This window comes from Thalassophryne amazonica, chromosome 16, assembly GCF_902500255.1.
Source record: "Thalassophryne amazonica chromosome 16, fThaAma1.1, whole genome shotgun sequence".
Lineage (NCBI taxonomy): Eukaryota > Metazoa > Chordata > Actinopteri > Batrachoidiformes > Batrachoididae > Thalassophryne > Thalassophryne amazonica.
Window position 1 is genome coordinate 69,769,322 of NC_047118.1, and position 15,815 is coordinate 69,785,136.

General features: G+C 39.7%; 1 protein-coding gene across 1 annotated transcript in view; it reads right to left on the reverse strand.

The window, feature by feature from the left end:
- Positions 1 to 15,815, reverse strand: part of grin2aa (glutamate receptor, ionotropic, N-methyl D-aspartate 2A, a) — a 648,709-nt gene that overhangs the window by 94,885 nt on the left and 538,009 nt on the right. The window contains exon 6 of the mRNA XM_034191285.1: positions 12,469 to 12,671. Coding sequence (XP_034047176.1) covers positions 12,469 to 12,671 — 203 coding nt within the window. The remainder of the gene's footprint in view (positions 1 to 12,468; positions 12,672 to 15,815) is intronic.

The window sequence follows — 15,815 nt, forward strand, 5'->3', positions numbered from 1 at the left end:
TTAACAGAAAGCCAATGAAGAGAGGCCAATATGGGTGAGATATGCTGTCTCCTTCTAGTCCCCGTTAGTACTCTAGCTGCAGCATTTTGAATTAACTGAAGGCTTTTCAGGGAACTTTTAGGACAACCTGATAATAATGAATTACAATAGTCCAGCCTAGAGGAAATAAATGCATGAATTAGTTTTTCAGCATCACTCTGAGACAAGACCTTTCTAATTTTAGAGATATTGTGCAAATGCAAAAAAGCAGTCCTACATATTTGTTTAATATGCACATTGAATGACATATCCTGATCAAAAATGACTCCAAGATTTCTCACAGTATTACTAGAGGTCAGGGTAATGCCATCCAGACTAAGGATCTGGTTAGACACCATGTTTCTAAGATTTGTGGGGCCAAGTACAATAACTTCAGTTTTATCTGAGTTTAAAAGCAGGAAATTAGAGGTCATCCATGTCTTTATGTCTGTAAGACAATCCTGCAGTTTAGCTATTTGGTGTGTGTCCTCTGGCTTCATGGATAGATAAAGCTGGGTATCATCTGCGTAACAATGAAAATTTAAGCAATGCTGTCTAATAATACTGCCTAAGGGAAGCATGTAGAAAGTGAATAAAATTGGTCCTAGCACAGAACCTTGTGGAACTCCATAATTAACCTTAGTCTGTGAAGAAGAGTCCCCATTTACATGAACAAATTGTAATCTATTAGATAAATATGATTCAAACCACCGCAACGCAGTGCCTTTAATACCTATGGCATGCTCTAATCTCTGTAATAACATTTTATGGTCAACAGTATCAAAAGCAGCACTGAGGTCTAACAGAACAAGCACAGATATGAGTCCACTGTCTGAGGCCATAAGAAGATCATTTGTAACCTTCACTAATGCTGTTTCTGTACTATGATGAATTCTAAAACCTGACTGAAACTCTTCAAATAGACCATTCCTCTGCATATGATCAGTTAGCTGTTTTACAACTACCCTTTCAAGAATTTTTGAGAGAAAAGGAAGGTTGGAGATTGGCCTATAATTAGCTAAGATAGCTGGGTCAAGTGATGGCTTTTTAAGTAATAGTTTAATTACTGCCACCTTAAAAGCCTGTGGTACATAGCCAACTAATAAAGATAGATTGATCATATTTAAGATCGAAGCATTAAATAATGGTAGGGCTTCCTTGAGCAGCCTGGTAGGAATGGGGTCTAATAGACATGTTGATGGTTTGGATGAAGTAACTAATGAAAATAACTCAGACAGAACAATCGGAGAGAAAGAGTCTAACCAAATACCGGCATCACTGAAAGCAGCCAAAGATAACGATACTTCTTTGGGATGGTTATGGGTAATTTTTTCTCTAATAGTTAAAATTTTATTAGCAAAGAAAGTCATGAAGTCATTACTAGTTAAAGTTAAAGGAATACTCGGCTCAATAGAGCTCTGACTCTTTGTCAGCCTGGCTACAGTGCTGAAAAGAAACCTGGGGTTGTTCTTATTTTCTTCAATTAGTGATGAGTAGTAAGATGTCCTAGCTTTACGGAGGGCTTTTTTATAGAGCAACAGACTCTTTTTCCAGGCTAAGTGAAGATCTTCTAAATTAGTGAGACGCCATTTCCTCTCCAACGTACGTTTATCTGCTTTAAACTGCGAGTTTGTGAGTTATACCACGGAGTCAGGCACTTCTGATTTAAAGCTCTCTTTTTCAGAGGAGCTACAGCATCCAAAGTTGTCTTCAATGAAGATGTAAAACTATTGACGAGATACTCTAACTCACTTACAGAGTTTAGGTAGCTACTCTGCACTGTGTTGGTATATGGCATTAGAGAACATAAAGAAGGAATCATATCCTTAAACCTAGTTACAGTGCTTTCTGAAAGACTTCTAGTGTAATGAAACTTATTCCCCACTGCTGGGTAGTCCATCAGAGTAAATGTAAATGTTATTAAGAAATGATAAGACAGAATGGAGTTTTCAGGGAATACTGTTAAGTCTTCAATTTCCATACCATAAGTCAGAACTTAAATAGATTAAATAGATTTTTGCTGGTTATTGGTGGTCTGGGAGCAGGCACCGTCTCTACGGGGATGGGGTAATGAGGGGATGGCAGGGGGAGAGAAGCTGCAGAGGGTTGTGTAAGACTACAACTCTGCTTCCTGGTCCCAACCCTGGATAGTCACGGTTTGGAGGATTTAAGAACATTGGCCAGATTTCTAGAAATGAGAGCTGCTCCACCCAAAGTGGGATGGATGCCGTCTCTCCTAACAAGACCAGGTTTTCCCCAGAAGCTTTGCCAATTATCTATGAAGCTCACCTCATTTTTTTTTTCACCTTGACTTTTTCTGCTTTTTTCAGCATCATTATATGCAAATATTGCCATTTTGTGCTTGTCCCACACCCAGACTTTTGATCTTCAATGATAAAAATGAATGGTAAAAAAAAAAAAAAAAAAAAAAAAAAAAAAGTTTTTCTAATATCAGTAAAATAATCAAAACATAATTGGGGTATTCAATGTCATACAACTGTTGGGATTTTTTTAAACAAAATGTAGTTGTCCCACACTATTGCCGTAATTTCCACCACAACACTGTAATGTCCCTTTAAACAGTTTGTATGAAAGATTGTTTGGGTAGTTTCTATGGAGATAAACAGTGACATCAGAGCACATGTATATAGCGCCAAATCACAACAAACAGTTGCCCCAAGGCGCTTTATATTGTAAGGCAATGGTGTGGTGGAAATTACATTTACAAGGCCAATAGTGCCCGTAGTTAAAGAATCACCCTTATGCAATGGAAAGAATATTTCATGGGGTGAAAAATGAAATGTTCCATCTTTCACCCCATGAAGTATTCTTACCATTGCACTTATAAACATTAATTATTTGTATACCATTTGCTCAAAGTGATGTTATTCAGTGAAATTACCTGGTAGAGAGGGTGGATGCAAAGAAAACCTGCACCCTCTCTATCCTTTCTGGAAGAAATTGAAGATGTGTGGTATAGTGATTAAGCATAGACTTGGGACCAGAGGATCCTCGGTTCAAACCCCAGCAACAGCAATCACTAAGGGCCCTTGGGCAAGGTCCTTCATGTGAGGCATCATTGTAAAGCGCTTTGAGCTTCTGATTAAGATGGAAAAGCCCTATATAAATGCAGTCCCTTTACCATTTATGTCTGTTGAGAAAGCAAAACAGGTGGACCAACGATGCACAGACATAATCATGATTATGTAACATCTGAACAGATGATACTGACACACATGATGGCACCAAGAGGTGTGACACAAATGCAGGACTCAGTATTCAGTTTAACAGAGTTTAATGTCAGTGTAAGCGTGGTTCAGTACATAAAAAGGCAGTCCAAAAATAGCAACAGTATCCGAAGCATGAGGCAGAAACAGAATCCAAAAACAGGCAGACAGGTCGATACACAGTAAAGCAAAAAACAGGACAAGGAAACTCTGAAGACAAATGCTTGAAAGTGGCACAAGGCACAATAATCTCGCAAGTGAGAGAGGAAAAGGGAGTGACTAATATAGGGGACGTGATCAAGAGAAAATGCACCACAGGTCTGAGGAAAGTTCCAGAGTGGGGGGGTGACAAGCAGGTAGGGAGGACAGGAGGGACACGCCCAACACCAAGCACAAAACATTAGACAAGAGAGATCCCTCCTTCAAACCCCAGTGCATAAATAACAGCAAACAAAAAAGGAAGAATGAACAACATACAATAAACCCCACAGACCCAGTCATGACAGATGCGAAATGTCTATGCAATCCAAAGTCAAGTGTTAATTTCAAATCTTTGCTGTTGGCAGGATGATTGTCTTACCCATGCTGACATAAGCACCTCCATACTTAAAATAAATGTCAGAAAACTCCTTTCCCACAGGATACAACTGACATGTGTGCTGACATGGATCATTTTACAGCAAAAAAAAAAAAAAAAAATCATTAATTTAATTTCTGCCAATTATCCTGGTCCAGGTCACAGTGGCAGCAGATCAAGCACCTCATCCCACACTTCCCTGTTCCCGGCAAAGTCCTGTAACTCTTCCCAGGGGATCATGAGGCATTCCCAAGCCATTTGGGAAATATAATCCCTCCAGCGTGTCCTGCGTCAAGGTAATGTTATAAGGGTCTTCCCTTATAAGGGACTTTCTGGGTCTTCCCTGGGGACTTCTCCCACTAGGGAGATGACCATGGGGCATCCTCAACAGATGCCCAAACCACCTAAGCTGGCTCCTTTCAGCTCGACTCCAAGTCCCTCCTGGGTAGTCAAGCTTTTTGCCATGTCCAGAAGTTTAAGCCCAGATAGTTGACAGAGGAATCTCATTTTCACCGCTTGTGTCCACGATCATATTCTTTCAGTCTTTACCTAAAGGTCATGACCATAGGAAAGGACAGGAGAGTAAATCAACTGGTAAATTGAGAGCCTTGGTTTCTAGCTCACCACCCCTTCACCATGACACTCCGTACAGCATCCGTAAAATTTCAGATGCCACCCCAACCTCTCTATCAATCTCACGCTCCAATTTACCCCCACTCGTGAACAAGCTACACAAACTCCTTCACTTGGGGCAATCACACTCCCCTGACCAGTGTTGCCACAGTTACTTTGAAAAAGTAATCCAATTACTGATTACTCCTTGAAAAAGTAACTTAGTTACTTTACTGATTACTCAATTGTAAAAGTAACTAAGTTAGATTACTAGTTACTTTTAGTTACTTTCCCCAGCTGCCGACAACAACCCACGTCAACATGACAATGATACCTATTTTGCCAAAACTCACTTTATAGTCAGCCTTTCTTGACTTCAATGAAAATAAATACTTGTTTTATAAAAAGTAAAATAAAGACCTCTTTCTTGACCTCATATTTAACTGTTGACAGCACTGTAACAGTAAAACTTGCAATTTCAAACCTACATTGTTTATAAATGTAACAATTAAATTCTAACATTTTTCTAACATTTAAATTCTCTCTAAACATTTTACTTGTCGAAATTATTATTATTTCAAGCAATATTAGTAGTTGTAGTAAAAAAAACGGCTTCAAAACTGGACCTTTAATCTAGGGGTGTTGTGGGGGGGGCACATCCTTGCCCCACGTCCCCATTCCATCTGGATTCACCTCTGCTTTGGCGTTTGAGCACAAAGAATGGATAACATTTATTTATGCAGAAAACATGACCAGATTTACAGGTAAGAAAGTTTTATTGCGTTTTCACATCATGTGGTCCTCAGAAAGAGAGTTTAGGTGCATTTGAGTGGAAAATAGTGTTAGTTGTTGACACGTCGCGGAGGATCAGCTGTTTTTAACGAGATGATACAGAGAGGCTCAGCTCAGAATTCTAAATAAAGGAGGAAAAAAAGTATAAAAATGTCTTTGTAAAGCTCAGTGCAGGTGTGCTGATCACCACGCTTTAAGAGGTGAGGACGAGTCGAGCAGCTGCAAAAAAAACGCGGATGAAAAGCTCACAGCTCACTGAAAGTGGGCAGTTCAGTCGAACCCCGACCTCCTGCCCACGGACCAAGTTTAATGCTGCTATCGACCCCGGCATCACTGCCCCTGACCCACATGGTTTTTGTTTTGATATTATCTTCATTGTCAGAACATGGTGGGGATAATATTAATAATCTCTAAATTAGTAAGTGTATGTGAAAATAAATGAGTGCATGTGATTCATCAGCTTTTTCCGCAAGTGTCTTCACACACAGACACACACTCGATGTGCATACACACTACAGCTACATAATCCAGCAGGAGGTGAGCTGTATTTGGGTGTTAGAGAGAAAATGACTTGGGATGGAAGTAAACTGCTGAATTCAGCACATGCCTACATTTCAGGAGGAGGAATGAAATGCACAGAAGCACAATGCAGTTAGTTTGCTCACACGAGACAAGAGACACACACATGGACATGAGACAGAATTGTATCATTTCTAATTTCAAATGCAATCAAATTAACTTTAAATAGAATGTATCATGGTCAAAGAGCTTGCAGAGAAGATTTATATTTGCATTTTCATGCAAAAGAAATTAACAACAAGCTATACAGGCATCAGTGTGCAAAATGTGTTGACAAGTTGTCGAGATGTTTGCATAGAATCTGGCATTCAAATATGGGTGTTTGTTTTCTGCGCAAAATCGATCCGACCACCACCACCACCAAGACCTGTAAGAGCAGTTATGAAGCTGAAAATGTGCTGCTCTGTGTGTTGCCATGTTGGCAGTACTTAGTCTACCTACACCTCAGCCAAGTCACAAATTCAATAAAGAGGTGGTGCATGAGTAACACCCATAGACTGACGATATACCGGACAAAGCCTGCAGGACATCACCCATAGGTTTTTGAGAGAGACCCAGAAGAGTTGTTAAGCACATATCTGAGCGTCGCCATTTGGCAGCAGTGGCAGCTTCTGCCTACATTACGAGACAACCCATAAATGGACAAAGAGGTGGAGCTTGGGTAGCTCTGTGTGATGAAAGAAAGTTTTGGTGTTTATTACGTCATATTTTGGGGAACTGCCTGATGGTTGTCATAAGGGTTTGTTTTGGTGTTGGCATTAAAAGTCATAAGCTGCTTATTTTCTCAGTAATCATGTATTAAATGGTCCTAATAGTGCGGCGGCACAGCGAGACAATTGTTCATTTTGTGATAAAAGCATGGAATTTGGGACACACATTCTAAATTTACTAATGTTATTTTCAGATATGGAGCCATCCTGAGCTAACCTCTAATGAGATACAGGGGTCAATAGAAAATGACACAGGGGTCAAAATTTAAAAATGCTCCAATCATGTTGAAACATATCACATTATTTGTCTGATCATAATGATTCCAAAAGGGTATAGTTTGGACTATCTATGACTGATTGTTCTGGAGTTATGGTGTAAAAATGGCAAAAATGGTGACAAAGATCAGTTTCAGTTTGTCCAGTTGCTCCAATTTTGGTAAAAAAAGTGATGCAAATTATTGGTTGAAATAAAAGGACTAATAAAGTGAATAGTTTTGACTGTGCTGAATGCTTGGTCTCCAAAGTAAAGGTCAAACAAGGTCGATATCCATTGGATTCTATGATATATGACATATGTTATCCTGTAACATGAACTAAGCATAGCAGATGGTGCAAACTATTCCTTTTTAAAATGCTATTAACAGAACCAATAATTTGCATTTTTTTTATCCAAAAGTTGAGTAACTTTAACTTTTGGCCCCTGTACAAACTGAAACTGACTTTCGTCACCATTTTTACTGTTTTTACCCCATAACTCCATTGAATTCATTCATAGGTAGTCCAAACTATACCTTTTTGGAATTGTTATGATCAGACAAATAATGTGGTATAGTTTTCAACATGATTGGAGCATTTTTTTTTTTTCATTTTGACCCCTGTGTAATTCTTTATTGACCCCTGTAGCTCATTAGAGGTCAGCTCTAGGATGGCTCCATATCTGAAAACAAACATTAGTTAATTTAGAATATGTGTCCCAAATTCCATGCTTTTTATCACAAAATGAGCATGTTTTCATGGAAAGTTTAGATAAGCTCCACCACTATAACATATCAGGCTACTGATATGTTATTGTGGTGTTATAGTAGTGATATCTACTAAATCTTCTAATGCCATTGCTATACAACATTAAATAAGATGAGAATGACACTAAACTTAAACATTGCAGCAAGGATGTCTTAGATTATCCTTTATGGTTTTTCACCACCTAACATGCCATATTACTGCAGGTGCTTCTCATAAAAAGCTGAAAACAACAAGACACAGCCCTCCACAACAGCTAGCAGCGACATCAAGCGGACAGTTTGTCACAGACACATTGCAAGTTTGGATCAGCACAGCAGTTGTTGCCCAAAGGGACCACACGCCCAATTATACATACCTTTATGGCGTAAAACCTCTTAAACTAAGAAGTGAGAAATCACCCCCGTACAGTTGTCATGGAGGGGAAAACTATCTATAGAGACCAAAATTGTTTTTTTGTTTTTTTTTTTGTACCAGGCTATAAGCATGTTTATTTCTGCTCTAAAATTGGACCTTTCAACAAATACTTAAAAGGGAATGTGGGAATGTGCTCGCTTTTAGAGCCAGCCTCAAGAAACCAGTCAACGAAGTGCAACCATCTATGCCTGATTGATGGATTGCTGCAGAGATGGTTGTCCTTCTGGAAGATTCTCCTCTCTCCACTGAGGAATGCTGGAGCTCTGACAGAGTGACCATCAGGTTGTTGGTCACCTCCCTGACTAAAACAGTTGCCATGAAGTTCAAAATTGTACATCCTGTTTCCACTGATCATTCTTGAGATGTTTCTACAGCTTAATTAGAGTCCATCTGGGGTAAATTGAGTTGTTTGGACATGATATGGAAAGGCACACACCTGTCTACATATAATGTCCCACATTTTCCAGTGCATGTCAGACCACAAACCAAGCATGAAGTCAAGGATTTTTCTTCAAAAGAAGACCTGAAATTTCAGCTACAATTTTCCAGAAGGTACATCTGAGATGCAAGCCTAGATTTGATGTTTTGGTGAAAGAAAATCCTTCTCTACTCCACTTCATGATGAAGCTGTATAACTGATGTATACAAAATGCAAAACATACACTATGCAAAATTTCTCCAATCACAGCCACAGAAGCCTATAACTTCTTCTGGGTTGTCTGGGTGTCTTGGTGGCTTTCCTCACTCTTCTCATTCTTGCACAGTCAGTCGGTTTTTGAGAACTGTCTAATCCACACAGATTTACCATAGAGTGCCATACTGTTTGTATTTCTTCATAATTGATGTAAATAAAGTCCAAGACATATTCAGTAAATGCACTGCATTTATATAGCGCTTTTCCATCTGCATCAGACGCTCAAAGCGCTTTACAAATAATGCCTCACATTCACCCAGATGTCATGGTGCTGCCATACAAGGTGCTCACTACACACCAGGAGCAACAAGGGGATTCAGGACCTTGCCCAAGGGCCCTCAGTGATTTTCCAGTCAGGCTGGGATTTGAAGTGAGGATCCTCTGGTCTCAAGCCCAACACTTTAACCACTAGACCATCACCTCCTTCAGTGACATGAAAATGTATCCATCCCCTCACTTCTCTAAAGAAAACTGGCAATGGAACTGTATATTTACAGGTATTATACCAAAGTGTTCCATTACTTATGCAGCCCATCATCTTGGCATTTATATTTTTAATTAATTTACATCAAGCTGTAGAGAGTTGCTTTGAGTTTGAGTTTAAGGAAGATATTTTTAGAATATTTGTATTTGGAGAAGCCTGATTTATTTTTGTATTTGAAATAGCATAAACATATTAAAATGTGTGAAATACCATGGGGCCCAATAGTTTTGGAGGGCACTATATATACGAAAGAATCTGAACTACTTAAAAATGTAAACATTACTTTTCATGCTACTTTATTTGTATAAAAAAGAAATGTTCAAGGTACTTTACTGTTGCAATCAAGAAAGCATTGTCTCATCTGAGGAAGCAACATTGTTATTAATTTACAATTTATGATAATTTACATCAGAACTTTTTTTTTACTTCAGATGACAAGTATTACAGAGGAACATCAACATTTTCTATCCTAAGAACTTTTTTTAAACATCAAAATGGAAAGTAGAAATTAAACTTGAGAAAAAAAAAAAAAAAAGAAATGACATATTTGTAAGACTTTTTCTTTGGAAAACTGCCACCTCATTTTGACTGGCTACACAAATATACATCACAGCGCACTGTGGTGAAAGTTCAGTTTGGTTGAACTTTGACACCAACACACTGACGTCAAATGGAGATGCACGAGCACAGCTGAGCGCTGCACAGAGATGGCTTTTGGTACTTAACTCATCACTACTCCTCTGCATGGGGCTTGCTATTAAAAATAATCAGTTTTAGAGCATGCGCCCCTGGCGTTTCATTTAGCTTTTTTTGATAGCACTCAGTGATTGTACTTTTGAAATATAATAAAATAAAAATAAATTTAATAATCCGGCATTGGAAGGAACACTTTGAGGAACTCCTGCATCAGACCAGAGGGCCCTCTTTAGTAGGGAGGATTTTTATCAATTTCCCTGGTGGAAGTCACTGAAGTAGTCAAACAACTCCGCAGTGGCAAGGCCCCGGGGTTGATGAGATCCATCCAGAAATGCTGAAGGCTCTGGGTGTGGAGGGACTGTCTTGGATGAGATGTCTCTTCAACACTGCTTTGAGTTCAAGGACAGTGCCTCAGGAGTGGCAAACTGGGCTGATGGTCCCCATATTTAGAAAGGAAGGTTCGGCTGATAGTCGAACCTCTGATTGAAGAGGAACAATGCAGGTTCCGCCCTGGTCTTGGAATAACTGACCAGCTCTTTACTTTCACAATGATCCTGGAGGGGGTCTGGGAGTATGTCCATCTAGTCTACATGTGTTCTGTGGACTTGGAGAAGGCGTATGATCGAGTACCCCGGGAGATACTGTGAGAGGTGCTGCAGGAGTATGGAGTGAGGGTGTCCCTTCTTAGGGCCATCCAATCTCTGTACTCACAGAGCGAGAGCTGTGTTCGGGTGCTTGGCAGTAAGTCAGACTCGTTTACAGGGGTGGTTGACCTCTGCCAGGGCTCAAAGTCAAAGTCAAAGTGTCTTTATTTGTCTCCCTAAGGAGAAATTTGCCTTGGACAGAGGGGTCTGCTACACAACAACACATCAGACACATGCCACTCATGCATCAAAAACAACCACATAGTAGATCAAAGATAAATTATAAATACATAATCAATAGAAAACATATTAACATCTTTGTGCAAATTCCACAACACATGACCTTATACTATCTTCCCTGAGCTGTCTGCTCATTTATGAACTTCACTGACAATGGAATAAACAAATGTTTATATCAGTTATATTTACAAAGGTGAACTCTGTACCTCCTTCCTGAGTTAAGTAAAATATATTCAGAGTGCAGTACATGAGAAACATCTGATAAGATATTGTCTGTACATCTGAGAACTGCCTATTTAAACAACTCTTGGGGAGTTACAGGTACAACCATACCAATGATTTTGCCAGCTATTTTAATTGGATTAAGTATTTGAATTTTTTGATTTAACTGTTAAATTACAAAACCAGCTAGTAATACCATACCATAACACAGACTCAATCGTTGCTCTGTAGAAAACCGACATAATATTCCTACATATTGCTGCGTCTTGTCACCAATCCTGTTTGTGATATTCATGGACAGGATATTGTGGCGTAGTGGAGGGGAGGAGGGTTTCCAGTTTGGTGGGCTCAAGGTCTCATCACTGCTTTTTTTGCAGATGATGTGGTCCTGTTGGCTTCATCAGCCTGTGACCTCCAATACTCACTGGATTGGTTCGCAGCTGAGTGTGAAGTGGTTGGGATGAGGATCAGCACCTCTAAATCTGAGGCCATGGTTCTCAGCAGGAAGCTGATGGATTGCCTACTACAGGTAGGGAATGCGGTCTTTCCCAAATGAAGGAGTTCAAGTACCTCGGGGTCTTGTTCACAAGTGATGGGACAATGGAGCATGGGATTGGCTGGAGAATCTGCAGTTTTGCATTCGCTCTACTGTACTGTTGTGACAAAAAGGGAGCTGAGCCAAAAGGCAAAGTTGTTCTTTCTCTCACCTATGCTCATGAGGGTTGGGTCATGACCGAAAGAACTAGATCGTGGGTACAAGCGGTCGAAATGGGCTTCCTCAGGAGGGTGGCTGGTGTCTCCCTTAGAGATAGGGTGAGACGTTCTGTCATCCGTGGGGAGCTCGGAGTAGAACCACTGCTCCTTCGCGTTGAAAGGAGCCAGCTGAGGTGGTTCAGGCATCTGGTAAGGATGCCCCCTGGGCTCATCTCTAGGGAGGTGTTCCAGGCACGTCCATCTGAGAGGAGACCCGGGGAAGACCCAGGACTAGGTGGAGAGATTATATCCCCACAGTGACCTGGGAACGCCTCCGGATCCCCCAGTCAGAGGTGGTCAATGTGGCCTGGGAAAGGGAAGTCTCGGGTCCCCTGCTGGAGCTGTTGGCCCTGCGACCTGATCCCAGATAAGTGGTTGAATATGAGTGAGTAAATTTAAATAATAAAAAGAAAATAATAAAGTTAAAATAATAAAAATATAATACATTAATATAAATACATTATACTCACTGTATTGCAACCTTTGCTCTCTACAAGTGATTTCACAGATGATCAGGCATTTAACAACCTGAGCTCATCACTATCAGCAATTGATTGGAAGAAAAAAAATCTGCCACTGTCTTGACACTTAATGACACATTTTTGTCCACCCTGATTTAGCCACATAATGGGCAAAAAAAAAAAAAACTCAACTTGGTCCTCATCCGAGAAACCCAGAGAGGAAGGGCTTCTGGCTGCGCATTCTTCACTAAATCCATAAATCATATGATTACTTACTGCAGAATTTATTTAAATCTATATAATTAAAATAAGTGGTACTTACTCTTTAATGTGCTTCCTGCAGGGCACAGAGTTCCTCATGCAGGTCCCTGTGAGTCTCTCCACATCCTCCACAATCACAAAAGGTTTCTCCTCTAAAGTGACGATGGACAGGTGGTTGTCATCCAGCTCACCATCACCAAAAGGGTTGAAGCGCGGCCACACAGGGAACTTCACAGTCAAGCTGCCATTGTCCAATTTCCCCATCTGGTGTGACGGAAGAGGAGACGATAAATAAGTTACCAGGTGTCGCAGTAGCGCTCCCATATCCCTGTTGAATTGAAATTACGATAAGTATCACCGGAGGTGTTGCATTTCCTGACAGACAGCTGGTGTTCAAGGACACATCTTCAAGAAAAAAACAAAACAAAAAAGCATGACCTGACATTAATAAGCTGTCCTTTATTATCACTCTGACACTCTGAGATCAGGAGGTGGGAAAATGATGCCTAATAGCCAACAACTGTGTCGTGGCAAGAAGATTACCCGAAGAAATATTTTGGCACTTACAGTGTGACCAGTGACAAGTGAAAATGTGCCAAAAAAAAAAAAAAAAAAATAGAAGAAAGACAACACCAATAAAAATATTCAATGACAAGAAGGACACTGGTGGAACATTAAAGTAGATTAAAAACAATTAAAATAAGACAAAAATATACATGTTTGGTATTGACCTTTTAAATTTTCCCTTATTTTGTCAAAATGCATGCAGATATCACATGAGATATTTCATTTTGCATAACCATGACAAATTATGTAAAAGAATAACTTCCATATGCATTCCAAGGTACAATACAAGGAAAATTAATTGGCCACTGTGCAGGAAGTCTTGTTCTATGTTTGAGTGATTTGCCAGTGTTTTCTCACAATTCATGGTAATGGAGATGCTGAGACATGCTGAATGCTAAATGTATGTATTTTCATGAAGTTGTTGAAAGATTCCTTTTGTCAGTATGAACATAGTCATACAGTATGGTATCTGTGAAACATAAACTGATGAGAATTTTTATGATTTTTTTTCTTCCTGTTGTTTGCAGCATAATTATTTAGTGTTGATAATGACATAATGTTTTAGAAATGTGCCAATGTGCAATTAAATAAATGTCAAATGTCTGTCACTCATTTTGGTGTGGAAATACAGTATAATGCATAGTAGTTAAAACTAAAAATACACTGGAAAATGTTGCTGTACATGAATGATTCTGAGGTGCCACAGAAATGCTGTAAAATAACAAAAAAATAGAAATTTGCAGGTTTTCATATTATTTTAGATTTAACTTGCAATGTAGTCTGTTTTTGTAATGCTCTCTCTCTCTCTCTCTCTCTCTCTCTCTCTCTCTCTCTCTCTCTCTCTCTCTCTCTCTATATATATATATATGTATATATATCATTATTATTATTATTATTATTATTATTATTATCATTTTTGAGGTTTCCCCATGAAGTCATTTGACTTTTCCCAATCTTTTAAATACAACCCCAATTCCAATGAAGTTGGGACGTTGTCTAAAATGTAAATAAAAACAGAATACAATAATTTGCAAATCTTCTTCAACTTATACTCATTGAATACACCACAAAGACAAGATACTTAATGTTCAAACTGATAAACTTTATCATAAACCTGCACTTTCCAAAAGCTGATTGCTAGTCAGAAATGTTACCTCTGAGCTGCCATCACTGTCCTGTAAAAGGTCCAAGAAAATGCCTGATATCAAGAAGAACATAGAGGTATTTTTAAAAAAATTACAACACCACACCATATAAAACACCACATTTTATTGAATCCCTCTTATCAACTGGACAATACAAGTATGAGCCGTCTGTTCCTCTGTAGATGACCCATGGTCACAGATGTACAGTCATGAAATGACATGAATGAGAAGCAGGGGGCTCTTATCTTGTCCACATCTGCTAGTGGTGTGTCCAGCCGGCCCCGCACACATGTCCTGCCCAACACGTGTCTTGTGGACAGACCACCACAGGACAGACATCGCGTCATGTGGAATAGAGCTCACATGGATGATGTGACATTCAGATCGCCCACTGTGTGTTATGATCTGATGGTCCATTTCACCTGGGGTAGCCTGTCAATGTGCGTGGCATGTGTGTGTTCACTGCAGGAATCTACCACAGCCAGTAGGACCCACACTGTGCAAATGTGTCCCAGAGACAGTCAAACACATAGTAGCAGGATGCAAGATGCAAGCTGAGACAGTGTATACTGAGATTCACAACCAAGTGTACAGGAACATCTGTGCTGCATATGTATTAGAAGTCCCCAAGTCACAATGACCAACAATGCCAAAGGTGGTTGAGAACAACAGGGCTAAGTTTCTGTGGAACTTCATATTCCATACAGACAAGCAGCTTTTGGCTAACCAGACATAGTGATGATTGAAAATGGAAAAAAGGCCGCAGTTGTGATCGATGTAACAATCCCAGTTGAGAGCTAAGGCTAAAAGAATAATTGGAGCAGATGTGGAAAGTAAAGTCCAAAGTGGTCATAGGAGCACTAGGAGCTGTAATGCCCAATTTGAAGAGTGACCAGTAGATTCCAGGCACAACATCGGAGGTCTCTGTGCAGAAGAGTTGAGACCTCAGGACAACTAAGATACTGCACAGATCCCTCAAGCTCCCAGGTCTCTAGTAGAGGACCCAAGCTTGAAGAAGTCACATACCCTCCTCCCCAATGGGGGTGAGAGTGAGATTTGAAATATAAAATGTATAAAATCTCCATGAATTAAAGATAGACTGTATGTATACCTGGACAAACCCTGCATGACATCACCCATGTGTTTTCTATCGAGACCTGGGACAGTCAATATGAAGTCCATTCCTTGGCATCGCCATTTTGGCAGCATTGGTAATGCTGACTCTGCCTATGCCACAATGAAGCCATAATGGATAAAGAGGTGGAGTGTGGGTGGTTCAAAGTGTGGGTGGTTGAGTGTGATTAAAGAAGCCTGAACACGCCTGTCTTCAAATCCAAACCAGCTAATCTAACAGGCTGACCTCGGACTGATTGTTTATTAAATTATATTTTTAGGGACTGTGTGATGGTTCTGATAAGAGTTTGCTTTGGTGTAGGCATGAAATGTTAAGAGCCTCTTATTTTCTCACAGTAACGTGCATTAACAGGACCTAATGGTTCAAACTACTGAATTTCTATTGAGAATTTTTTTTTTTTCTTTGTCACGGAAATCTTAGACAATCCATTTCAACATTTCACCATACAACAAACCATATTATTATAAGTGTTTGTCATCAAATGCTCAAAATGACAGACACAGCCCTCTACAACAACCAGTGGCCTCATCGAGCAGCCTCTGAGCTAATGACACTGTGACA